This window comes from Lissotriton helveticus, chromosome 1_1 (assembly GCF_964261635.1).
Source record: "Lissotriton helveticus chromosome 1_1, aLisHel1.1, whole genome shotgun sequence".
NCBI lineage: Eukaryota > Metazoa > Chordata > Amphibia > Caudata > Salamandridae > Lissotriton > Lissotriton helveticus.
This window is the reverse complement of record NC_136057.1, coordinates 598058976-598086546: the sequence shown is the minus strand read 5'-3', so window position 1 is coordinate 598086546 and position 27571 is coordinate 598058976. Positions and strand designations below refer to the sequence as shown.

At 48.1% G+C, this 27571-nt stretch overlaps 1 protein-coding gene across 5 annotated transcripts in view; it reads right to left on the bottom strand.

Moving 5' to 3' along the window:
• The window catches only part of IRAG2 (inositol 1,4,5-triphosphate receptor associated 2), a 1168119-nt gene that overhangs the window by 334806 nt on the left and 805742 nt on the right, over window positions 1-27571 (bottom strand). For all 5 annotated transcript variants that reach the window (XM_078674100.1, XM_078674103.1, XM_078674104.1 and 2 more), the window contains one exon: window positions 12208-12296. In XM_078674100.1, coding sequence (XP_078530226.1) covers window positions 12208-12296 — 89 coding nt within the window. The remainder of the gene's footprint in view (window positions 1-12207; window positions 12297-27571) is intronic.

The window sequence follows — 27571 nt, the reverse complement described above, 5'->3', positions numbered from 1 at the left end:
CTTGCTGGACACCACCTCGGTGCATCCGGATCTTGGCGCGTTGTGTTGCCTTCGGCCTATTCGCACATCGGTCCGCTACTGACGCCGCCTCACGTGCCAACGTATTTTCTCCGCATTTTATACCCTATGCCGCATAACAGGTCATGTGACTTGTTTATAAAACTTTTCATTGGTTCATTTTACTTTTGGTTTCCTAATGATGGAAGGCTTGATCATATGACCTAAAAACAACACTTTTCATTGGATGAAAACTTTTTTTTTTTCCCAAACGATGAAAGCTCCACCTTGTTTCTGGATGTTTCAGACTGAAGCTGGCGTCAGCATGAGAGCACCACCATCTCGTAGCTCCGTCGTGGTCATTCCGCGAGCAATCATGGCAGCCGCTCCCCACCAGAAGCCTACAGGAGTCGGGGGCCCCCAAAACTTTTGATGAATCCTCAAGGCGGAGGGGACGGTTTCGAGAATGGGGTCCAAGACCTAGCAGACAAGCGTCCGATTTCCAAGGTGTCCCAGGGCCATTTCAGTGGACCAGGCCCAAAAAGGAAACAGCCTGCCGCCATTTTGAGAGTCCTGTGGCAGCCGCCTATCGCTGCACCGCAAGAGTGGGCGCAACTCAGCTGAATTGCGGCTTTTGACACAGTGGACCAAAAGCGGACGGAATGGCAACTGAAACGGTAAAGGGGCGCCCCACTACAACAGATGAGACTCCACCTGGAGAGGCCCGTTCACGCCGCCTCCCCCGGGGCGCCCCACGCCGTTATTCGGAGCAGCATTGTAGGATACCAAAACCAGTGCGGCAACTTACTGGACATCACCTTGGTGCCATCGTTCTGCTGCCTTGGAACTATTCGCACAACAGTTTGCTACTGATGACCCACCCCCCGCGACGCCCCACGCCAGAAATCTCGACGTTGTGCTGCGTTGGGACTATTCGCACAGCCGACCGCTACTTCGTTTTTTTTCCCTAAAAATGTTTATATGTTATTACTGTTTTTGTTTTCTTGTATATATTTATAAGTTATTAAAGTTTTATAATCTTACTACTTTGTCGGAGTGCTATATATTTTTAATGTGACACATAATTGTAAAAACTTTGATGTACAAAGAGTCATCCCTGGAATCTTCCGCTTCAGGCTCGGTCCCCTCCCCAATCACAATACAGGATGGTTTTCAGATAATAGGAACGCGTCTGCTGTGACGGATCTCATCGAGTGTGGGCCTTGATCTACTATAACTCCTTTGAAGAGGGGTGATTCTTTACAGCTGGGGCCATAAACTACATCTGCAGGGCTAGCTGATACCCTAGGACCGGCCTGGACAATCGGACACAGAGGAAAAGGAGTGTCAGAGGGTGCGGTAGTGAATAGGGCGAAAGGGAGGTGTCGGGCGGGCACAGGGTGTGATTCTCAGGGAAGAGCAGCGCAGATGGGGGTGGTTTATTACCCATGCATAAGACAGAGAGCGGGGGTGACCACTGCCTGGGGGAGATGCTTGCGAGGGTGGGGAGCCATGCTAAGGATCGACAGCGTGCACAGAGTGGGTCTGGTCAAGGCATCTAAAATGACTGCCGTGCACGACAAAAGTGTGGCATTTGAAAAAAGACAAGATGGCGCAGACAATGTTTTTCAACACTTCATGATTTCCTTCGAATCGAACGTTAACAGACGTTGGGGCATATTACCAAAGTTAAGCGATATTTATCCCTAACGATGCTTAGCAACGATTTTTTTACCGCTAAGCATCGTCAGAAATTATCGCAGATAAACCTTGCTATTATCAAGGTTTATCGCAAATACGATAAAAAACGACCGCAATGCATTAATATCGCTGAAAACTCAGCGATATTCATGCATTACCGAGCTAATGCTCTTAGCCATGTTATCCACCTCCCATTGGATAACATGGCTAAGAACTGCTCAGGGCAGGTGCTAGCTTTTGGAGATATTCGCGCTTATCGCGAATATTTCCAAAAGTTGATAATAGGAGATAGCGATGTTAGCGACTGTTTCCAGTCGCTAACATCTTGGCATGCCCACTTTGCATGTCATTAGTGATAAATATCACTCACATGCAAAGTGGGGCCCAAGATGGTCGCTATCTCCTACTAGCCGTTGCTAACTGGTGTTAGCAACAGCTAGGTAATACAGATATAATTTTATCTCCGCGAAGCGGAGCGCTGTTACAGATATATATCTTGTTTTTGAACGTTAATTTCTCAAAATCCACTGAAGCACATATATTGAGACCTAGCAAAGGCACATCGAGCTACCAGTCCCTACAATTTTGCCAAGTTTCGTGCAAATCCATTCAGCCGTTCGATTATTATTATTATTTTTTTTTTTGCCCCGCGGGGCCCTTTTAAAACCTCCACATCAAACCTAAGAGGTCAAGGAGGATCTACTATGCCCCCTTATGGTCATTTGCCCCTTCGCTTTGGCCTCCTCTTGTCTCTCGATCCTACCGAGAGACAAGATGGCGGCCGCTACGGACTGTTTGCAATGTTTACAGACGCCGGAGAACCAATCAGCTTCGCAAACCTCCGTTACGCGAAGCGGAGCGCTGTTACAGATATATATCTTTTTTTGAACGTTAATTTCTCAAAATCCACTGGAGCACATATATTGAGACCTAGCAAAGGCACATCGGGCTACCAGTCCCTAATATTTTACCAAGTTTCGTGCAAATCCATTCAGCCGTTCGATTATTATTTTTCTTTTTTGCCCCGCGGGACCCTTTTAAAACCTCCACATCAAACCTAGGGGGTCAGCGAGGATCTACTATGCCCCCTTATGGTCATTTGCCCCTTCGCTTTGGCCTCCTCTTGTCTCTCGATCCTACCGAGAGACAAGATGGCGGCCGCTACGGACTGTTTGGAATGTTCACAGACGCCGGAGAACCAATCAGCTTCGCTTCACAAAGCTCCGTACCGCGAAAAGTCGGCGAACCGGAGCGCTGCCCGGTCCGCTGTTACAGATATATATCTTTTTTTGAACGTTAATTTCTCAAAATCCACTGGAGCACATATATTGAGACCTAGCAAAGGCACATCGGGCTACCAGTCCCTACAATTTTGCCAAGTTTCGTGCAAATCCATTCAGCCGTTCGGGCTAAAAGTGAGGCCAACCGCCCTATGGAAAACTCAATGTTAAAAACACGTTTTGGGACCCCCTTTTTTCTCGGCCCCCCCTTGACGAACCCCCCCAAATTTTCAAGGGCTGCTCAGAAACAAAATGTGCAATTTTCCTGAAAATTTCAGCCAATTCCATCCACAAACGCCAAAGTTATTAGACATAGAATTTTCAAAAATCCCATAGAGAAAAAATCCTAACTATATATACCTACTGGCGACCGCCAGTAGGTAATATATATATATTTTTTAGTGGCGGAAAGACTGATGACATTGCGCCCACGTCTAAATAGCAAAAATGCAACAGCAAAGGCAAAAACCAAAAAAGACGAGAACGGAGAAAACAAGCCAGCCAAAAATGTGCAAATAAAGAAAACAAAAGCACCATGGCAACGAAGGAAATAAGCAACAATAAAACCGTGACTAATTTATCCAATATTACTTTGAGCAGAGCGGAAGAACAACTCCTCGCTTTAGGGCTCAATTTCTGTCCAGCGCAATCATTCAATTATGCGGCAACTCTCATTGATGTGTATCGGTTCATCAGAAAAATAAAGTTACAAAAATTCTTCGCCACACAAAAGTTAAAATCCGATGCAGACAAGTCCCCACCTGATGATTCTAGCTCTCCGGACGGAGTGCCTGAGGTAAGAGCTGCTGATGTACCCACCTTCTTAACTCTTAATGACTTATGCCAAGCTACCGATTCTCAACCGATGGGTCAGGACAGTGTCGACAATACCCAAACCAGACTATCTAAAATTAACATTATCCAAAAGGGAGCAGGCATTACATCGTTCAAGAACAAGTCTAAATTCACTCCTTTGATGGTAAAAGATGCCATAGATACTTTTCAAGACTGCATAGTCAATGAGATCAAGCAGCTGTATACTAAGTCATGCAAGCGTAATCGAAAAACCTATGATTACAAACAGGCTGATTACATTGCTCTAATGAAGAAGCTCAGCACTAACCCGATATTGCAGTAAAAACGGCCGATAAGGGTGGTAATTTAGTAATCTGGGCTAGAAATGACTATGTAACAGAAGCGCTAAGACAGCTGCAGGACACTTCTTGCTATATTAAATCCAACAACAAAGAATATACTAATGCTAAAGTCACTCTGGAAAAACTTTTGGGTAAATACCGGCGAGAGGGACTGATTTCCGGAGAGGAATACAAATTTATGAACAAAGAATTTCCAGTCCTCCCGGTTTTCTACCTGATACCCAAAATACATAAAGGAACATTGCCCACTCCTGGAAGACCGATTATTTCGGCTATAGACAGTGCTGGAGAAAATGTAGGTCGTTATATCGACTACTTTTTGCAAGATTTGGTTATCAAGTTGCCCAGCTACGTGCGCGACACTAGCGACTTTCTACTGAAAATTATGGATTTAGAATGGCAAGAGGATATGTTGCTCATTACGCTGGACGTAGAGTCCCTTTATACAAGTATCGGACACAAAGAGGGACTCAGAGCTACTAAGCATTTCTTGGGAAAAAGATCGGCAGAATTATATGAACACAACAAACTTATTCTGGATTTAATGAATTGGTGTTTAAATAACAATTATTTTGCCTTTGGTAAGGACTTGTGGAGACAGCTTCGAGGCGTGGCAATAGGATCCTGCTTCTCCCCCAGCTATGCGTGCTTGCACGTAGGCTGGTGGGAGGAGCAGGTTCTTAGTGTCATACATACGGTGTGGGTCAGAGAGAAGATCGTCAAATATCTTAGATATATTGACGATATTATCATTCTTTGGCAGGGCAGTGCAGATGAGGCACAATTATTTGTGCATGAAATCAATGTGAACTCCATCAATCTTCACTTTACATCACACATCAGCCCCAACCAGATAGCATTTTTGGAGGTCAAGGTCTATGTGAATACAAACAGACTTGAATCTACTCTGTACCGCAAACCCACATCAGGCAACACTACACTACATGCCTCAAGTCTCCACCCTAGACATACAAAATGCAGTATCCCTTATGGAGAAATCCTAAGGATCAAACGAATCTGCAGTTCTACTGCAGATTTTGAAGGTTGTATTACTGACCTTAGGGCCCATCTTAAAGAACGCGGCTACTCAGATCGCACTTTCAACCAAGCTTTGGCTAAAGCAAGGTTGAGAAGTAGAGAGAGCCTATTGTCAAAACCTGGCTCAGACTCTGACAATGCTAATTCTCTTGCTGATCCAGATCTAAAAAGCACCACGTGCCCAAGATTCATCACTGCTTATAGCAGTGAAGAGAATGTCATCCAAAAAATTATTCAAAGAAACTGGCCGATAGTCCTCACAGACAACATACTTAATTCCACATTGCCCCGAAAACCTATAGTCACCTTTCGTAGGGCCAGAAGCATGGGGGCCTCTTTGGATGTCAGTAGCCCCGAGCTAAAACAAAAGGGCACGTGGCTAAAAACTTAATCAGGATTTCGCAAATGTACACACTGCAGGGCGTGCAAATTCGGTGTGAACAGAACACATTACAGTACACCCTTTTGCACGACAGATATCCCCATCAAAGGCAGCCATGATTGCAAAACTGATTTTGCAGTGTATGTTCTGACGTGCACCTGTGGACTAAACTATATTGGAAGCACCAAAGCCCAGGTGCACGTCAGAATTCTCCAACATCTCAGGGCAATACTGCACAATGATCCGGCCTACCCAGTAGCGCTACACTTAGCGTTAACGCACAACAAAAATCTAGAGTGCCTGACGTATTATGTGGTGGAATCGGTACCGCCCTCACGCAGAGGGGGTAACAGGGAGCTGCTATTAAGGCAGCTAGAAACACGCTTCATTTTGGAGTTCGACAGCAAGTGGCCTAACGGCCTCAATAACACTGAGGATATTCACAACTTTCAATAGTGTTTGATTGGACTCTAAGTAATTTGTTTACCCATTTTCAGCAATTTAAAGCAGTTGTGCCCTGTATTTACTTTGATGCCCTATATAACATCAGTTCCAAATCAGTCAGCATTGTCGTTCGAGCTTGGTCTATTATGATAGAGCTCGATTTAGTTGGGTAGTCAGGTTCCCTGGTGCCAATCTACTTTTCTGGATATGATAGAAGGGTTGAACTAACACTATTTATGACATGTAATAGATAGTCAGGTTCCCTGTTATCTATCAGATTTTGTTGCTCCCTTTTCCTTTTTGACTCTGTCCTCCGGCCATCATACATCAGTGGCATTTTTTCTCCCTATTCACCATCTTATTTTATCACTACATATTGGATCACTTCCCTTATTTCTTTTTTTTTTTAAATCATGATGAATTACTGTTTTTAGAATAGCAGTTTTTAACTTACCTTTGATCAAATAATATGGCTTTGACCTTATTTTAATATGGGTAACGTTGTTTACATGCATTCTTTTTAATCAGTAAGATATATATCATGAATTGTATTATCTTTGTGATGTGAATATATGCACTTTATCTATAGCCTCTTTGCACACTAGGCAAGGTTATTCTAGCTTTTGGTTGTTGACACTACAGCACTTTTTTTGCTCATTTGCACACTTAGCTGTCCGTTCCTCTGTCCTATGGTGCAGAGATTTAAGCTGTAATCATTAGCACAGTCACCGGTTGTAAACAAGGAAGTTTGATCTTCTTTATTGTGACATAACGGATTTATCCAGTTATTTGAAAACAATATTACATGGTGTTTACAATTTCAATATGCATTTATGCATAGTATTTATTGTGCTATAATTTTAAATATTTGTTGTTTTATTACATAATTGCTTTCAATCTTGTGCAATATGAGTATTTGAAAACAACTAAGCTCTGTAACATTAAACTCAGGCGAATTTAGTCTGTTTGTAGGTCACATGACCTCTCATGGGGTGGGCAGCAGGCGGGGCATAATGCACTTTAAATATCACTGAACTCAGCTACTCCTTGCATGTGAACAAGGGCTGCATAGCCCGAAACGCGTCATGGTTGGTTGTACCACTAAGATCTGCAATTAAAAATATCAGTTACCTGAAAAGTTTGTGGTCTGTCTCCTGCTTCGCCGGTCCTGGGGGATTGGAGGTGGTAACACGGAGTTTCAGTGTGTGTATATGTATATGTATATGTATATGTATATGTATATGTGTATATGTATATGTATATATATATATATATATATATATATATATATCTATATATATATATCTATATATATATATCTATATATATGTATATATATATATATATATATCTATATATATCTATATATATATATATATATATCTATATATCTATATATCTATATCTATATCTATATCTATATCTATATATATATATGTATGTATATATATATATATATGTATGTATGTATGTATGTATGTATGTATGTATGTATGTATGTATGTATGTATGTATGTATGTATGTATGTATGTATGTATGTATGTATGTATGTATGTATGTATGTATATATATATATATATATATATATATATATATATATATATATATATATATATATATATATATATATATATATATATATATATATATATTATACACACACACACACACACAAACCTTTATGCTTACCTTAAATAGACTTTCTATGCATGGTAGAGGCTTATTAGTGGTACAAATGTGTGGTAAAGGCACTGCATTGTCATTTCTGCATGGTAAAGGCTGTTTTCCCATGTACCTGTTTAAAGCCTGGGGTGTTTGGCAGGTGACCTGCTATCAATTTTGACTTGTTAAAAAAGGTGTCGATGTATCCAAGGATTTTAATGTGATATTAAATAATGTGCAAGATTCTTATGATCCAGCTATTTTACCTATCAGTGAAAGAATCAAACACTACCAAAATATCATATATGATTTTAATACCATTAGAATCTTCACAGGGTATAATTTTGATCAGACCTAAAATAGGTTTCTAAACCCTGCACCTTTAATCCAAGCACACAAAACTGGTGAAAATATGAGTAAGAAACAAGAATATTTTAGTGACACTCCTACATAACCCTCAAGAAGAATAAACTTAGACCAGTATTTCATGCTGCTAATTTGTATAACAGAGTTAAATTGTGTTGGTCCAGGTTCTCTCACTTTCCTTTCTTTTAAATGCCATTTTAGTTTGTGGTTGTACAGGTATTTATCAATATTTATTCGCTTAGAATGATGAGAAATGTTTCCCTTTCAGTGAGGGTTTATCAGTTATTAAAAGGTTGAAACTTTAACAGCATAGCCTACACATTCTTTATAAAGACGCCTTGTTAAGAAGAAAAACCTCTTGCTGCTTTTCACTTATTCCATAACTCTATTATTTAAAAATGCTCAAAGTTGTTGTCTGCCAGATTATGCCACACTTCATCCCCCCCACACAATTGACTTGGCTACGACCTCTAAAAGCCTATTGTGTACACCTCTCTACAATGCAATCTGATCATTATGATTATTATTAGTATTATCTATTTAACTAGGAATTTATGCTTTAGAGATTGCACAATGCTTGCTCAACCAACATTACCTTTGTACGAGATCAAATATCAACATGTAAGGTAGATAATTATGATATTAGATAGGACTTGTGACTGGCTCTAGTCTTGGATATGTGAACCAGCGAGTTTTAAGTCCTGGCAAGACCCCAAAAAGAGTTGCGACAAAATATTTGATGTTTACTTAACAGTTTATTGATTAAACATTCCCACACTTAGCTTTTCTTGTATTTTACTGCTTTAACCGTGCTGTCAAAGTCCAATTGTAACTAACATATTACAGGACTATTAAACCAAATATTGTATAACACGCTTTGTACTTCTTACGTGCTCTATAAAGAGCTCTTAGTCTTTATTAATCAATCAATCAACGATTTATAGAGCGTTGCTTATCACCTGCGACTGTATCCAGGTGCTTGGGTGCAGCGGTGCTGGGAGTTGTTAATTGAACATCCAGGTTTTTAGGCCATCTCTGAACTTCTATAGGGTGGATGCAGTCTGGAGGTGGAATGTGAGGCCATTCCAGATCTTGGTGTCCAGGTAGCAGAAGGTGCAGCCGCTGCTTTTGTAGAAGCAGGGCGTGTGGGTGAGGGAGGCAGAGCATAGTTGTCTTCCGGGTTGGTGTAAGTTCTGTCTGTGGTTGATGTTGGCTAGTTCTTTATTGTGCAGGGCCTTGCAGGTGTGGGGCAGCAGTTTGAACTAGCACCTATTTTTGGACGGGAGCTGTGCAGCGCTCTGAGGTGGGTGGTGATGTGGGCTCTTCGTGGGATGTCAAGGATGAGCCTGACAAAAGCAAGCATTCTGAATAGTTTGCAGTGTGCTCTGTAGTTTTGAGGTGATGCCCACATAGAGAGATTTTAAGTAGTCCAGGCGGCTGGTCATGAGGGCTGGGGTGACAGTTCGTCTGGTGTTGACGGGGAGCCATTCGAATATTTTCCGAGGCATGCAGAGCATGAGAAAGAAGGCTGAGGAGACCGCATTTATCTTCTTCTTCAGGGTGAGCTGGTTGTAGAGTACGATGCTGAGTTATATGGCGTGGTCTGTGAGAGTGAGCGAGGGGCACAGTTCCGCTGGCCACCAGGAGTTATCCCATGGGGAGTTTTTGCCCCCGAAAAGGTGTACCTCTGTTTTGTCAGTGTTGAGTTTGAAGCATTGGTTTGGTATTCAGCTGGCTATGCTGTTCATCCACTTGTGGAAACTGGTTTTGGTGTTAGTGGGATTTGAGCATAGGATGAGGATGATCTGAGTGTCGTCAGCATATGAGATGATGTTCATACCATAGGATCTGACCTGTCTGGCCAGGGGGCCATGTATGTGTTGAACAGGGTTGGACTGAGTGAGGAACCTTGGGGAACGCCGCAGATAATGTTCTTTGGGCCGGAGCTGTAAGGCAGGACACAGACGCTCTGGGTTCTTCCAGTGAGGGAGGAAGCAATCTATTTACATGCATTTCTTGGATCCTCATCTGATGGAGTCAGTTTTAGAGGGTGTAGTGTGACACGGTGTTGAAGGCTGCGGAGAGTTCGAGGAGGATCAGGTCTCTCCCTGGTCTAGGAGAGATTGGATGTCATCTGTGGCTGCGATTATGGCAGTTTGTGCTGTCATTAGCGTGGAATCCCGATTGGGATCGATTCAGGAGGTTGTTTAACTCTAAGTGGTTGGAAAGTGGGCTGTTTCTTGCTTTCTCCAGGACTTAAGTTGGGAGCAGGGAGATAGGCTGATAGTTCCTGTGTTCTTCTGGGTCAGCAGTAGTTTTTTTTAGCAGAGGTTTTACATCTGCGTGATTCCATCCTTCTGGGAAAGAGGCTGGGTTGATGGAGGAGTTGAGGGGGGTGGTGACTTCCTTACTGATGGAGTTGCTTCCCATGTTGAACATGTGGTGGGTGCGGGGGTCTCTGGGTGTTCCTGGGTGGATGGAGCTCATGATGGTAGCAGAGGTTTGTGTGATTAGTTGATCCCTTGTAGTGATTATAGTGTTTGAGGTGGAGACGCTGCTGCAGAGGAGTTTGTTGAAGTTGTCGCTGGTTGGTTGTGGGTTGTAGTGTTCATAAATGGTGGAGATTTTGTTGTAGAAGTCTGCAAGGGTGTCACAGAGCTCCTGGGAGGGGGTTATGGCTTTCTCAGTTTCTGAGGGGTTGGTGCACTCTTTGATGATGCTGAAGAGTTCCTTGGTATGTTTGGAGCTAGCTTCGAGACGGGTCGCTAGGGCTTCCTTTTTAGCTTTTTTCATCTGTATGCAATATTTAATGAGAGCCACTTTGAAGTTGGCTTGGTTGCTGGATGTTTTGTTGGTGTGCTAGATTCTTTCTAGTCATTTGCAATTGCATTTGAAGGCTTATAGTTCAGTAGTGAACCTGGTGGTGTGTTTGGAGGGACTGCCTTGTTTTCTGGGTTTGAGGGGTATGACTAAACCGACACATTCGGTGATCCAGGTGTTGAAATTTTAGACAGCCACCTTGAGGTTGGCAGTGGTCTCTGTAGGGGAGTTGTTGGTCCATAGATTTTCCGTTACCATCTCCTACGGGAGGTGCTGGTCTGGTCGGTGGCGGTGTTGGGGTGGTGAAGATGGAGAAGTGGACAAATGATTGGTCGAACCAGCTGATCCCTGGCGTGTGGCTATATTTGATTCTGTTGTTGGCTGTGAAGATCGGGTCCAGAGTTTGTTCAGACAAGTGCGTGGGGTTGGTGACAATTTGGGTGAGGCAGAGATTGTTCACGCTCTTTATTACGTTTGCCGTGTTGGCATTGTTTGGGTCGTCAATGTGGACATTGAGGTCTCAGAGAAAGTACTCTGTGTGGATGGTAAGGGGGCTAGGAAGTCAGAGATGTTCTTGAAGAAGGCAGGGTTTGGTCCTGGTGGTCTGTATGCCAGGGTGTCCCTGATGGTTGACTTGCTGTCTGTGTTTAGTTTGAAATTGTGGTGTTCCTATAAAAGGCTGGTGTAGTCAGCAACTGCTGTGTAGTGGAGGGACACTTTGTGGATGATGGCTATACCACCTCTATGTTTGATGACTCTGTCTCTGTGGCGATGATCAGTGCAGAAGCGGGGTTGAGCAATGTCTTGTGAGGACTACGACATTGGTGGTGAGGGAGGGGAGGGAGGTGATGGTGTTCCAGATTTCTGTGGCATGTTTGTGGAGTGATTGGGCGTTGATCAGGAAGCATTGGATTACTCACTTAAGAGCACAGGGCTAGTAATATGAAGCCATCCTTCCTCTAATAAATCTGAAGAGTCTAGCTCTAACCAGGTGCTTGCAAAAGGTATGTTTAAAGCAATTAATTTTCCAAACTAAGATGAGACCTTTGATGGAATGAGTAGACCCTGCAATGCTCTGAAGACCCAGTATTTGATTTATACATAATCTTGAACTCACATTCATCCTTGGACTGGCATTCCGGGAGTTCCTTTTCCTAAGTCAAGCCTGCAAATATCCAATTATATACAGATTAGGTGATCCCTGCACTTCATTGGTGCCATGGAGACTTCACCTGGCAGTGTTTTATGGTTCCCTTCAACAACATTAAAATGGACAGAAGGCCTCCTAACATCATTGATTAATAAAACAGCATTAATACACCTAACATTTCTATGGATGACTGGAATTTCTAATCTTACCAGGTTTAGTTTTATTAGACCCTGAGATGAAGTTTCCTGTTGGTCTCCAGTGGTGTTCAGTTGATTAGTTTGATCTGTGGGTCCAGTTTCTAAAATAAAAAATAAAAAGATATGCTGTGAATGCTCAGCTAAGTTTTACATGCATCTTACAATATTATCATCAACTTCTTACACTATAAGTCACAGTAAATAACGTACTCAAAGCAAATCACTGACACATGTCCAAACACATACCTTTTAATTCATAAAATGTTGGTTCTTTATCTCTTAAAAGTCACAGTTGCATCATTTACTCATTAGGCAGGTTGCAAGATTTAAGCTTCACCGTACAGAAAAATAGTTGTTTCGCCTATTTCACTATCAGGTATTATTAAGGTCAAAGCTTCTAAAAGTGATGGAAAGTTATAGTGATAATAAGGACACAAAGGAGAGGATTATGATTTTTATTTTCCACAATAATAGCGAATTATAAATTTTACAACCCATGGGAGAAAACTGCACCTACATGATTATGGTATTTACCAGTAGCATTCAATGAAGTCCATCAAAATATCCCATCCAATACAACACTTTCTTTGGATCCTAGTCCATGACAGACATCTCAACTCTAAATCTGAAGATTCACACAAAAAATCTTCAGCTTACTTCTGCTAACACCATAAAGCCGACAAGTAATCCGATCCATGTTTGAACAACTATAAAAACACTGCAAAAAGGGAGTAAACAACAGTCCTATAACTAATTCCTCAAATATCTGAATAAATGTAGACACTTCATAGATATGTCTTGGAACAGAATGGAACAATACTTCTCTCTGTGTCCTTAATACAACTGCAACATTCAGTCAGGGGCGTTACAAACCCCCCTGCAGCCCCCGCGGTGCGGGGGTGGGTAGGCATTCTCTTCAGTAAATGAAAGGGGCCCCCTCAGCTCTTCAGTGAGAGCTGTGAGAGAGGCTTGCGCTAAAGCAAGCCTCTCTCCCTCTAAAGCAGGTGCAGGCTGCCTGCAGCCTGCTCTGAGCCCCCCTGCTGACTGAAGAGAAACAATGTAACAACTTACATTGTTTCTCTTCAGCCAGAGCCTGCCCGGAAGTAGGATGGGGGTGGGGGCCCCAGAGAGAGCATTCCCCACAGGGCTCTGCTCCTCTGAGAAGAGACAAGGATGGGTGGGGGCCCCAGAGACCGCATTCTCCAAGGCAGAGGAGAGAAGGGCGCAAGGCAGAGGGGAGAAGGGCGCAAGGCAGAGGGGAGAAGGGCGCAAGGCAGAGGGGAGAAGGGCGCAAGGCAGAGGGGAGAAGGGCGCAAGGCAGAGGGGAGAAGGGCGCAAGGCAGAGGGGAGAAGGGCGCAAGGCAGAGGGGAGAAGGGCGCAAGGCAGAGGGGAGAAGGGCGCAAGGCAGAGGGGAGAAGGGCGCAAGGCAGAGGGGAGAAGGGTGCAAGGCAGAGGGGAGAAGGGTGCAAGGCAGAGGGGAGAAGGGTGCAAGGCGGAGGGGAGAAGGGTGCAAGGCGGAGGGGAGAAGGGTGCAAGGCAGAGGGGAGAAGGGTGCAAGGCAGAGGGGAGAAGGGTGCAAGGCAGAGAAGAGAAGGGTACAAGGTAGAGAGGAGAAGGGTACAAGGCAGAGAGAAGAAGGGTACAAGGCAGAGAGGAGAAGGGTGCAAGGTAGAGAAGGGTGCAAGGCAGAGGGGAGAAGGGTGCAAGGCAGAGGGGAGAAGAGTGCAAGGCAGAGGCGAGAAGGGTGCAAGGCAGAGGGGAGAAGGGTGCAAGGCAGAGGGGAGAAGGGTGCAAGGCAGAGGGGAGAAGGGTGCAAGGCAGAGGGGAGAAGGGTGCAAGGCAGAGGGGAGAAGGGCGCAAGGCAGAGGGGAGAAGGGCGCAAGGCAGAGGGGAGAAGGGCGCAAGGCAGAGGGGAGAAGGGCGCAAGGCAGAGGGGAGAAGGGTGCAAGGCAGAGGGGAGATGGGTGCAAGGCGGAGGGGAGAAGGATGCAAGGTAGAGAGAAGGGTGCAAGGCGGTGAGGAGATGGGTGCAAGGCAGAGGGGAGAAGGGTGCAAGGCAGAGGGGAGAAGGGTGCAAGGCAGAGGGGAGAAGGGTGCAAGGCAGAGGGGAGAAGGGTGCAAGGCAGAGGGGAGAAGGGTGCAAGGCAGAGGGGAGAAGGGTGCAAGGCAGAGGGGAGAAGGGTGCAAGGCAGAGGGGAGAAGGGTGCAAGGCAGAGGGGAGAAGGGTGCAAGGCAGAGGGGAGAAGGGTGCAAGGCAGAGGGGAGAAGGGTACAAGGCAGAGGGGAGAAGGGTACAAGGCAGAGAGGAGAAGGGTGCAAGGTAGAGAAGGGTGCAAGGTAGAGAAGGGTGCAAGGTAGAGAAGGGTGCAAGGTAGAGAAGGGTGCAAGGCAGAGGGGAGAAGGGTGCAAGGCAGAGGGGAGAAGGGTGCAAGGCAGAGGGGAGAAGGGTGCAAGGCAGAGGGGAGAAGGGTGCAACGCAGAGGCGAGAAGGGTGCAAGGCAGAGGGGAGAAGGGTGCAAGGCAGAGGGGAGAAGGGTGCAAGGCAGAGGGGAGAAGGGTGCAAGGCAGAGGGGAGAAGGGTGCAAGGCAGAGGGGAGAAGGGTGCAAGGCAGAGGGGAGAAGGGTGCAAGGCAGAGGGGAGAAGGGTGCAAGGCAGAGGGGAGAAGGGTGCAAGGCAGAGGGGAGAAGGGTGCAAGGCAGAGGGGAGAAGGGTGCAAGGCAGAGGGGAGAAGGGTGCAAGGCAGAGGGGAGAAGGGTGCAAGGCAGAGAGGAGAAGGGTACAAGGTAGAGAGGAGAAGGGTACACGGCAGAGAGAAGAAGGGTGTTGGACAGGCCCCACGAAGGGCTCGCTCCCTCCCCGCATGACAGGGCCCAGACACCGGCTCTCCGGGGCCTACCCGCAGAAGCAACCCACAACCCGTCCCCTCCGGGACGCCTGCTCCCGGATATCTCTGTGTCACGGGCCCAGGCCCCCGGCAGCCCCATTGCCCGGCCCAGCCGCCATCTTGGACACTGCACCACGCGGCCGCGTGGCCTCAGCTCGACCCCAACCCTGGGCCCGGCCAGGCCCCGCCATCCCGGCACCACCATCCATCCAGGAGGTGAACGGACCACTTGGCAGGCTGATGGGAGAAAGAAGTGTCGATGGCTCTCCCCCGCCAGGTGCCGATCGCCCCCAGCCTCCCCGGGTGCTGGCTCCACCCCCCTGCTGGGTGTCTGGACTCCCTCATCCCGGACCTCCCGACCTCCCAGTGCGAGGGTCCGGACATCAAAGGGCGCCAGACCTATAACTGAGGCAGCCCCAGAGCAGGAAGGCAGTTGTATCCTGGAGTCGAGAGACACCGAGAAGAACTCATCCTTGACGGACTGCTGGCGCTGCCGCAGCCCTGCCTTGTGAACTATTGTCCTGCCTGCTGGCGCTGCCTCGGCCTTCTGCAACCTTCATCCTCGTGGGACCTGCTGGCGCTGCCGCGGCCCGTTGTAACCGTCATCCTCGTTGGGACCTGCTGGCGCTGCCGCGGCCCGTTGCCACCTACGACCTCTTCGGGACCTGCTGGCGCTGCCGCGGTCTGACCCGTCCGAACGCCGAGCTCGAGGATTGTGAGCTACCACCGTTTCACCTCAGTGCCTGTAGGTACCAAGACTGTCCCGCTACCCCCTTTCCCTACTAGAGACTAGAATTGAGAGGATCATCGTGTCCTAATCTCCTTGTATCGTACCACCTTACTCAAAGAATTGCCTATAAAAGGTGTTAAGCTGACCTTCGTGTGGTGTCCATCTGTGGGGGGGAAGTTACTTGTCTGTACGATCGCTGGAGACGGCCCTCACTGGAGGCCTCTCCCCTTGTGCTCGGCCGACCCTCCAGGTCCCCGTCTAACAAAGGGTACAAGGCAGAGAGGAGAAGGGTGCAAGGTAGAGAAGGGTGCAAGGCAGAGGGGAGAAGGGTGCAAGGCAGAGGGGAGAAGAGTGCAAAGCAGAGGCGAGAAGGGTGCAAGGCAGAGGGGAGAAGGGTGCAAGGCAGAGGGGAGAAGGGTGCAAGGCAGAGGGGAGAAGGGTGCAAGGCAGAGGGGAGAAGGGTGCAAGGCAGAGGGGAGAAGGGTGCAAGGCAGAGGGGAGAAGGGTGCAAGGCAGAGGGGAGAAGGGTGCAAGGCAGAGGGGAGAAGGGTGCAAGGCAGAGGGGAGAAGGGTGCAAGGCAGAGAGGAGAAGGGTGCAAGGCAGAGAGGAGAAGGGTGCAAGGTAGAGAAGGGTGCAAGGCAGAGGGGAGAAGGGTGCAAGGCAGAGGGGAGAAGGGTGCAAGGCAGAGGGGAGAAGGGTGCAAGGCAGAGGGGAGAAGGGTGCAAGGCAGAGGGGAGAAGGGTGCAAGGCAGAGGGGAGAAAGGTGCAAGGCAGAGGGGAGAAAGGTGCAAGGCAGAGGGGAGAAGGGTGAAAGGCAAGGGGAGAAGGGTGCAAGGCAGAGGGGAGAAGGGTGCAAGGCAGAGGGGAGAAGGGTGCAAGGCAGAGGGGAGAAGGGTGCAAGGGTGCAAGGCAGAGGGGAGAAGGGTGCAAGGCAGAGGGGAGAAGGGTGCAAGGCAGAGGGGAGAAGGGTGCAAGGCAGAGGGGAGAAGGGTGCAAGGCAGAGGGGAGAAGGGTGCAAGGCAGAGGGGAGAAGGGTGCAAGGCAGAGGGGAGAAGGGTGCAAGGCAGAGGGGAGAAGGGTGCAAGGCAGAGGGGAGAAGGGCGCAAGGCAGAGGGGAGAAGGGCGCAAGGCAGAGGGGAGAAGGGCGCAAGGCAGAGGGGAGAAGGGCGCAAGGCAGAGGGGAGAAGGGCGCAAGGCAGAGGGGAGAAGGGAGCAAGGCAGAGGGGAGAAGGGCGCAAGGCAGAGGGGAGAAGGGCGCAAGGCAGAGGGGAGATGGGCGCAAGGCAGAGGGGAGAAGGGCGCAAGGCAGAGGGGAGAAGGGCGCAAGGCAGAGGGGAGAAGGACGCAAGGCGGTGAGGAGATGGGTGCAAGGCGGTGAGGAGATGGGTGCAAGGCGGAGGGGAGATGGGTGCAAGGCGGAGGGGAGAAGGGTGCAAGGCAGAGGGGAGAAGGGTGCAAGGCAGAGGGGAGAAGGGTGCAAGGCAGAGGGGAGAAGGGTGCAAGGCGGAGGGGAGAAGGATGCAAGGTAGAGAGAAGGGTGCAAGGCGGTGAGGAGATGGGTGCAAGGCAGAGGGGAGAAGGGTGCAAGGCAGAGGGGAGAAGGGTGCAAGGCAGAGGGGAGAAGGGTGCAAGGCAGAGGGGAGAAGGGTGCAAGGCAGAGGGGAGAAGGGTGCAAGGCAGAGGGGAGAAGGGTGCAAGGCAGAGGGGAGAAGGGTGCAAGGCAGAGGGGAGAAGGGTGCAAGGCAGAGGGGAGAAGGGTGCAAGGCAGAAGGGTGCAAGGCAGAGGGGAGAAGGGTGCAAGGTAGAGGGGAGAAGGGTGCAAGGCAGAGGGGAGAAGGGTGCAAGGCAGAGGGGAGAAGGGTGCAAGGCAGAGGGGAGAAGGGTGCAAGGCAGAGGGGAGAAGGGTGCAAGGCAGAGGGGAGAAGGGTGCAAGGCAGAGGGGAGAAGGGTGCAAGGCAGAGGGGAGAAGGGTGCAAGGCAGAGGCGAGAAGGGTGCAAGGCAGAGGCGAGAAGGGTGCAAGGCAGAGGCGAGAAGGGTGCAAGGCAGAGGCGAGAAGGGTGCAAGGCAGAGGCGAGAAGGCGAGAAGGGTGCAAGGCAGAGGCGAGAAGGGCGCAAGGCAGAGGGGAGAAGGGCGCAAGGCAGAGGGGAGAAGGGCGCAAGGCAGAGGGGAGAAGGGCGCAAGGCAGAGGGGAGAAGGGCGCAAGGCAGAGGGGAGAAGGGCGCAAGGCAGAGGGGAGAAGGGCACAAGGCAGAGGGGAGAAGGGTGCAAGGCAGAGGGGAGAAGGGCGCAAGGCAGAGGGGAGAAGGGTGCAAGGCAGAGGGGAGAAGGGTGCAAGGCAGAGGGGAGAAGGGTGCAAGGCAGATGGGAGAAGGGTGCAAGGCAGAGGGGAGAATGGTGCAAGGTATAAAAGGGTGCAAGGGGGAGGGGAGAAGGGTGCAAGGCAGAGAGGAGAAGGGTGCAAGGCAGAGGGGAGAATGGTGCAAGGTATAAAAGGGTGCAAGGCAGAGGGGAGAATGGTGCAAGGTATAAAAGGGTGCAAGGGGGAGGGGGAGAAGGGTGCAAGGGGGAGGGGGAGAAGGGTGCAAGGGGGAGGGGGAGAAGGGTGCAAGGGGGAGGGCGAGAAGGGTGCAAGGGGGAGGGCGAGAAGGGTGCAAGGGGGAGGGGGAGAAGGGTGCAAGGGGGAGGGGGAGAAGGGTGCAAGGGGGAGGGGGAGAAGGGTGCAAGGGGGCGAGAAGGGTGCAAAGGGGAGGGCGAGAAGGGTGCAAGACAGAGGGGAGAAAGGTGCAAGGGTGATGGTGACAAGGGTCGTGGGAGTAAGGAGCAAAAAGTGGGACGACAAAGAACCTGTACCGCGATATCGGTCGAAACCCAAACTACAATCCCCAGCAGCAGTAGCGGATGAACTACAAATCCCGAGATGCCGTGCGCCGCGCATGCGCAAGCTCGGAAGAGAATAAAATTATGGCGGCCGCCTGAAATAGCGTCGGATATTGCAGTACCGGAGCCGACGTTTCTGGGCATCACCGTGAGGTAAGGAACAGCGTTCCTTTCTACATCTCGTCTGAGCGTGCTGCAGTGCGGGTGATCCACGCATTAGAGCGGCTGCTTCTATGTGACCTGTACTGGGCGGGAGTACGCTGGGGACTTTTTTGTTGCTTGTGCTGTGGCAGTGTAAGTCCATTTGTCGGACTTCACGGGATTATAGCACAAGTCGTGCGGCTGCTCCTGCGCGTCCCGTTAGTAGGGCAAAACCACCTGGGTGCTTTCAATTACCACAACCCGTGACGGCAGTCTAATGAGGAAGCCTCCAGTGGAGTTCCTGAATGCCAATAACCACGTGACTGCATAGGTCACACAGCCAGACATTGTTGGGAAGCAAAGGACACTTGCTCCACCCCAAGAAATAGGAACCGTGCACTAGAGTGACATTACAGGCTCCTAAGTATCACTGTACCCCTCGTTGGCGAGTGTCGGGACCGGCATTCTTGCGGGGGACCGTCAGACCAGGTACTTACCGGTCACAACATTGACAGACAGACAAAGCTCGAGTGGCATTGTCGGCCATTAATTAGCACAGTGCCCTCCGTTGGGGAGTGCCAGGACCGGCATTCATGCGGGGGACGGTGTAAGGACATGTGGGTTAATCGGGTGACTAGAACCAATTTCTCAGTAGTTCATGACATTTGGAGTGCTTTAAACGGAGCATTATTGTTATCCAATAAAGCCTTGTAACTACTTCTGGTCTACTTGGTGCTTTACTGCTATATCGTATGTTGTAGGTCTTGGTTCCAGGCCAGAACCCGATCCCGAGGTCAGCCAGGGATTACAGAAACAGTTCTGCGGAAGCCCATGGTAATACACACTACTTTGTGAGAGAGAGTGGGAGAGAGAGTGGATTGAGAGTGGGAGAGAGAGTGGATTGAGAGTGGGAGAGAGAGTGGATTGAGAGTGGGAGAGAGAGTGGATTGAGAGTGGGAGAGAGAGTGGATTGAGAGTGGGAGAGAGAGTGGATTGAGAGTGGAGAGGGAGAGAGAGTGGAGAGGGAGAGAGAGTGGAGAGGGAGAGAGAGTGGAGAGGGAGAGAGAGTGGAGAGGGAGAGAGAGTGGAGAGGGAGAGAGAGTGGAGAGGGAGAGAGAGTGGAGAGGGAGAGAGAGTGGAGAGGCAGAGAGAGTGGAGAGGCAGAGAGAGTGGAGAGGCAGAGAGAGTGGAGAGGCAGAGAGAGTGGAGAGGCAGAGAGAGTGGAGAGGCAGAGAGAGTGGAGAGGCAGAGAGAGTGGAGAGGCAGAGAGAGTGGAGAGGCAGAGAGAGTGGAGAGGCAGAGAGAGTGGAGAGAGAGAGAGTGGAGGGAGAGAGACAGTAGAGAGAGACAGTGGAGAGAGACAGTGGAGAGAGACAGTGGAGAGAGACAGTGGAGAGAGACAGTGGAGAGAGACAGTGGAGAGAGACAGTGGAGAGAGACAGTGGAGAGAGACAGTGGAGAGAGACAGTGGAGAGAGACAGTGACAGTGGAGAGAAACAGTGGAGAGAGACAGTGGAGAGAGTGGAGAGAGAGAGTGGAGAGAGAGAGTGGAGAGAGAGTGGAGAGAGAGTGGAGAGAGAGTGGAGAGAGAGTGGAGAGAGAGTGGAGAGAGAGTGGAGAGAGTGGAGAGAGAGTGGAGAGAGAGTGGAGAGAGAGTGGAGAGAGAGGAGAGAGAGAGGAGAGAGAGAGGAGAGAGAGAGAGAGAGAGAGAGAGGAGAGAGAGAGAGGAGAGAGAGTGGAGAGAGAGTGGAGAGAGAGAGAGTGGAGAGAGAGAGAGAGTGGAGAGAGAGAGAGAGAGTGGAGAGAGAGAGTGGAGAGAGTGGAGGGAGACAGTGGAGGGAGACAGTGGAGGGAGACAGTGGAGGGAGACAGTGGAGGGAGAGAGAGAGAGAGATAGTGGAGAGAGAGTAGAGAGAGAGAGTGGAGAGAGAGAGACATTGGAGATAGAGTGGACAGAGTTGAGAGAATGGAGAGTGAAGAGAGAGTAGAATCTGACTGACTCAGAGACTGAATACTGACTGACCGAGAGACTGACTGGCTGAGAAACTGACAGAGAGAGAGAGAGACTGGCTGAGAGAGAGTGACTGACTGACAGAGTGACTGATTGAGAGTGAGACTGACTGATTGAGGTAGAGATATACTGACTGACAGAGAGAGACTGACTGACAGCGAGAGAGACAGAGAGAGGCAGAGACTGACTGACAGAGATAGACTGATTGCAAGAGAGACTGACAGAGAGCGACTGACAGAGAGAGACAGACAGAGAGAGAGACTGACAGAGTCACTGACAGAGAGAGAGATACTGACAGAGAGACTGGCTGACTGCGAGAGAGAGAGAGAATGACGGACAGAGAGACTGACAGAGGGAGAGAGAGACTGTCTGGAAGACTGACTGACAGAGAGAGAGACAGAGAGAGAGGCTGAGAGAGAGAGAGACTGACAGAGAGACTGACAGAGAGAGGGACTGACAGACAGAGAGAGAGGGACTGACAGAGAGAGACTGACAGAGAGAGAGACTGACAGAGAGAGACTGACAGAGAGAGAGACTGACTGGGAGAGAGACTGACAGAGAGAGTGAGAGAATGACAGAGAGACCGACTGACGGAGAGAGAGAAACTGACTGGGAGAGAGAGACTAAGAGAGAGAGACTGAGAGACTGACTGGCAGAGAGACTGGCGGAGAGAGAGACTGACCGACCAAGAGAGAGAGAGACTGACTGACTGACAAAGATACTCACAGAGAGAGACTGATAGAGAGAGAGACTGACAGAGAGAGAGATACTGACAGAGAGACTGGCTGACTGCGAGAGAGAGAGAGAATGACAGAGAGACTGACAGAGGGAGAGAGGACTGTCTGGAAGACTGACTGACAGAGAGAGAGACAGAGAGAGAGGCTGAGAGAGAGAGACTGACTGACTGACAAAGATACTCACAGAGAGAGACTGATAGAGAGAGAGACTGACAGAGAGAGAGATACTGACAGAGAGACTGGCTGACTGCGAGAGAGAGAGAATGACAGAGAGACTGACAGAGGGAGAGAGGACTGTCTGGAAGACTGACTGACAGAGAGAGAGACAGAGAGAGAGGCTGAGAGAGAGAGACTGACAGAGAGACAGACAGAGAGAGGGACTGACAGAGAGAGGGACTGACAGAGACAGAGAGAGAGGGAGAGGGACTGACAGAGAGAGACTGGCTGACTAAGAGAGAGAGGCTGACTGGCAGAGAGACTGCGAGAGAGACTTACTGACAGAGAGAGACTGACAGAGAGACTGACTGACAGAGAAAGACTGACTGACAGAGAGAGAGAGAGACTGACAGAAAGAGAGAGAGAGACTGACAGAGAGAGAGAGAGAAAGACTGACAGAATAGAGAGAAAGACTGACAGAATAGAGAGACTGACTGACAGAATAGAGAGACTGACTGACAGAATAGAGAGACTGACTGACAGAATAGAGAGACTGACTGACAGAATAGAGAGACTGACTGACAGAATAGAGAGACTGACTGACAGAATAGAGAGACTGACTGACAGAATAGAGAGACTGACAGAAAGAGAGAGACAGAGAGAGACTGACAGAGAAAGACAGAGAGACTGGCAGAGACAGAGAGAGGGACTGACAGAGAGAGAGAGACTGACAGACTGACAGAGAGAGAGACTAAGAGAGAGGGAATGACAGACAGACAGAGACTGACAGACAGAGAGAGAGAGACTGACTGATAGAGAGAGACTGACTGATAGAGAGAGAGACTGACTGATAGAGAGAGAGACTGACTGATAGAGAGAGAGACTGACAGAGAGACTGGCTGACTGCGAGAGAGAGAGAGAATGACGGACAGAGAGACTGACAGAGGGAGAGAGAGACTGTCTGGAAGACTGACTGACAGAGAGAGACAGAGAGAGAGGCTGAGAGAGAGGGACTGACAGAGAGAGACTGACTAAGAGAGAGAGGCTGACTGGCAGAGAGGCTGCGAGAGAGACTTACTGACAGAGAGAGACTGACTGACAGAATAGAGAGACTGACTGAGAATAGAGAGACTGACAGAAAGAGAGATAGAGAGACTGACAGAGAAAGAGAGAGACAGAGAGAGGGACTGACAGAGAGAGAGAGACTGACAGACTGACAGAGAGAGAGAGACTGACAGTCTGACAGAGAGAGAGACTAAGAGAGAGGGACTGACAGACTGACAGGGAGAGAGAGACCGACTGACTGACTGACAGAGAGACTGACAGACAGAGAGACTGACAGAGAGAGAGAGACTGACAGAGAGAGAGACTGACAGAGAGAGAGAGAGAATGACTGAGAGAGACCGACTGACGGAGAGAGAGACTGACTGACAGAGAGAGAGACTGACAGAGCGAGAGACTGACTGACAGAGAGAGAGACTGACAGAGAGACTGACTGATAGAGAGAGAGACTGACTGACAGAGAGAGAGACTGACTGACAGAGAGAGAGAGAGACTAGAGAGAGAGACTGATGGAATTGGGGTCAAAGTGTGTATGAAGCTATGCAATGACTCTTAAGATTGCTATTGTCTACTAATAAACATGTATTATCAAAATGTGCTCTTTGTAGTTACATCTGCTTTTGAAATACTGCATTGTCGCATTGTCTAATGTTTTAAAATAGAAACGAGAAGGAGCAGTGGATGCACTTTTGTCAAAATTGAACGTTGAGTGGGCCTGATGTTGTATATCATGACAGGAGTCTGCATTAGGAAACCCACCTAAAATTGGGCAAACTTCCCCGGCGTACTGATGGCAGGGACCCTGTAATGAATGGACCACCACCTATGATAGCCTGCTGGCAGATTAAGCCCAACCTTTAACTCCACCATCCAGTGTTACTTGTAACAGCTGTATTGGTGACAGTGGAGTAACAATAGCCCGCATCCCCTGCAGTATGGCGGGTCGCTGGCTGGAGAGCTCCAGACTGGCACGGAGGATGGGAGGGGGCCCCCTCCATGTAGTTTGCAGGGGGGGGGGCCCTCAAGTTTCGTTACGCCACTGCTTTCAGTATTGACATATAGGAAGCTTTGCCTTCTATTGTATGCCCAGAGGCAAGAATTTAGCAGGTTCAAAGCTTGCCTACCAAAAGAGAAGCAACGCACACACTAGATTAAAATACAATTCCTTAAAGGTGAATTACTCCTGAAGTGAACTTGCCTTAATGAGGGGTCAGAGCCTGTCATGAATAAACATGTGCATTTCTTATCAGATATGATGCAGTTATACAATCATGTGCTAGTTCTCATTCTCATGATCTCTCTTTGGGCTCTTTACATCAGAACCCTGGTCTAGGCATCTCAAGGTTTTCCTTAAGCTGAGTCCTGGCCTTTTTCTCCCAGCGGCATTATTGTTGTAGTCCCATACAGAGGGTAATACTCCTTTAGCACTTCAGGGTTCCTCCACCATTTTAGTCATGTGGCTCACCCATAGAGGGGAAATTTCTGTTTCTGAAGTCCTGCAAACAAGATAAGATGAGGCTAGGGGAGGGATCCTGGTAGCCAGTCTGTCCACCTGTTCCTCCTCTCATCCACCTTATTTTACCAGTATACCCTAAATGATTTAATTGCTTACAAAAGAGAATGGATAAACTCTGGAGAGGAACCCTGGTACCCAGATTATGCCTATACAAACAAGAGGAAAGAGCCTGTTTTTTGTAGAGATATGATCTCTGTCCCTTCTGCTCGAATCTGTTTTTCCCCGACACATTGTCTGAGAAGGTTTGTTCCCATCCCGGTCTCTGCTTATCCTTACAGACTGGTTCTGACTTCTCCCGACTCTGCAGCATATACGGATTCAGCCATGTCTCTTTCCCTTTATGGAAAACCATACTGTCTCAAAACACTCTTGCTAAGCTATTCCAGAGAAAATAGACCCAGGAGTCCTAATGGCTCTTTTGGTTACCTTCTTGTTAGTCTCCTCATGATTTGTTCAACCAGTGGGGATAAAAAGCCATCCCAGGGAAGGTAGGTATTTAGCATCATTCACGGGACTCTCTACCTCACTTAGTGAGACTGTATTGGCGTAGTGAACAAGGGAGAGTAGCACAAGCAGATGGCTTCTGAAGCCATAGCCCATTCTTATGGTGGCAATTTCCTTACCTTCCAGAAGGAGCCAGACTACCAACCCCTGAGAAGACACTAGTAGCCAGGTATGCCACAATGGGTGGCCTGGTGGGGTTCCATTAGATTCTGTAGACCGAGATCCGGGAGTGGGAGGATGTACCCATATCCATCTACAAAATAAGCATTTGCCAAAAGAAAGAAAACAACTGACCTAGGCCGAAGCTCAATGGTCATTGTTTCATACTGCTTTGAATATCTCAACACAGAGTTTGTGATGTTTAGGAAATGATGGATTTGCAACCAGTTCAGTTCTCTTTGGAACAGAAAATGTCACTAGTGAGAGTAAAAGTCCTACCCTCTAAAGTTCAAAGCCCCAAAGTCATAAACAGACACAAAATCAAACAATCGTAGTGAGATTTGCTGACAACTCGATTTAATACAAGAAATAAATAGCCAACACAAAGTGATGACTAAACTTCCCAAAGTTTAGAATAGTTACATTACAAGGGCTTAAAAGCGTAAGACCTGTAAGTAACGTGTATACCAAGCGATGCTCACCTATCTGAGAACCATCAACAGGAACATGTCCCGCTGAAATGGATAACTTATAAGAAATATTGGTCAAATGGGATATGCCTCTCCCCCACAAACTATCATAGAAACTTCAGGAAGTGGCTAAAATCGTATCTCGTGGGATCAACTCTCCATTCCACACATCAACACTGCCATTTGTTCTATTTAGTATCACTTCCTAGTTTAAGGGGCACAGGCTTTAGACATTCCAACACCCACAAAAGATCATGAAGCCATCAGGTGCCACAGATTATCAATTAACAATGAACTAACAGTTGAGTTTTTACCATATGAGTATGAAGAAGATTCTGAAAGAAAGGTAGAGGGACTGTTGCATCCAGGAAAGGTTTCTGAAGAACTAAAAGCCAATATTGAGCTCTGCAAACCACAATATTCAAGATCATCCATTCAATCAGTTTCTGTAGGTGGGCAGCCATGCTGGCGATCACCAGACATGGCACATACTCATGATACAAGTGGATGCTAGTCTTGCAAAAAAGCCTCTAACACTGCTGCTACCAGGACAGGCCTTCAGCTGAGGCACACCCGCAAATAAGAGTTTAGACTTGAAAAATACATCCTGGTCGCAAGGGCCACACCAGCCAATTATCACCACACATCATAGGATCTAGCATTTGGTCTCTAGAAGTGCAGCATCTGAGATTTCAGTAACCACATTGGTCATGTCTATTAAATAATGTACTGCAAAAGATAACCCTCACTGCAGACAGAGGTGCCAAAAGTACTTGGCTACTTCAACCAATTCCCTGAACATCATGCCTTCAAAGTAATTAATTTAGCTCACTAAAATATTGTCTATCCTCAAATGTATGCATCAGTGATCTCTATCAGATGACTGACAACAGACTGAGAAGAATTGGCCAGATGCTCAAGCTACTGATGTGAAGCATAGGTCCTAAAATGTCCCATTCCTTTCAAGCTTCTCCATGTGATGCATCCACCTATGGATTTTCAGTCCTGGCATTTTCTGACCGTATACTGCTCTCTATACAGAGTGAGACTATTACTCAGATGAATGATTTTTAAGCACTATGGTGTCCTATGGGGCAATGGACTAGGAAAGTTAGTTTCGACTGTGGTCCACAAACCCACATCTCTTTCTTGAACTCAGTGCAGGTCTGACTCAGTCACAACACCAGTGTCGGCTCTCTTGATGATGCTTTATATCCAGCACAGTATATCCAGCACCTGCAGGGTCTTCACAGACTCTGCGATAAACCCAAAGAACTTCAATGTCTCGCGAGTAGCAATCAGGTTCCTTATCATTAAAAGCCAAAGCACACAGCAGCAGACTAAGGTTTAGCACATCAACTTCCTCTGTTTCATAAGTTATTATGGTGCAATCACTCTCCACATCCGCTGCCAAGGATGTCTATTACACAAAAAGTTTACAAGGAGTTTGAGAAGTGCACTCAATAGTATGATTAGCAGAAAAAGTTCATGAAGTTTCCGAGACTTCTGTTCCTTCTTTATTGATTTCTTTTTTTCTTTCTTTTTAGAATACAGAGGCACAGCCAACGCGTTTCATTCCCTTTCGTGCCTTGGGAATTTCGTCAGGGCTAAAATGACATCATCTCAATCCGATAATTAAAAAAACATATTACACATTCATCATGTGTGCAAGATAAATGTACTGCCAAGGATCCAAGTTTCTGATACCTTTATTTTGGGTAATTCTCTGGAGGGAAGTCCAAATACGTTCCTCCGTATATCGGCAATAGTAGTGATTGCAGGAAAAGCGAAAGGTAGTCCTTGCCCCCAGGGAGGGTATTTTATCCGTGGCGCCAAAAGTTCCAAGAATTGGGTGCAAGTTTGATAATGGATAGCGTTTGTTCCAGTTGTCAGAGCAATACAAGTCGTCTGTTATGGGACCTCAAATATGATCCATGGCACAGTCTGCTCCTCCGTCCGTGTACTGGAGGCCAGTACACAGACGGACTGTGGACAAGAATGCCCTGTCTAGCAAAGAGCCCAGAGTTGCTCCTAGAAAGGTTATTCTGGAAGTTTACTGTGAGACCCAAAGTTTGAAAGAGTAGTAGACCCTTTGAGGTATCCCTCAACACTTGCTGGAAGGAT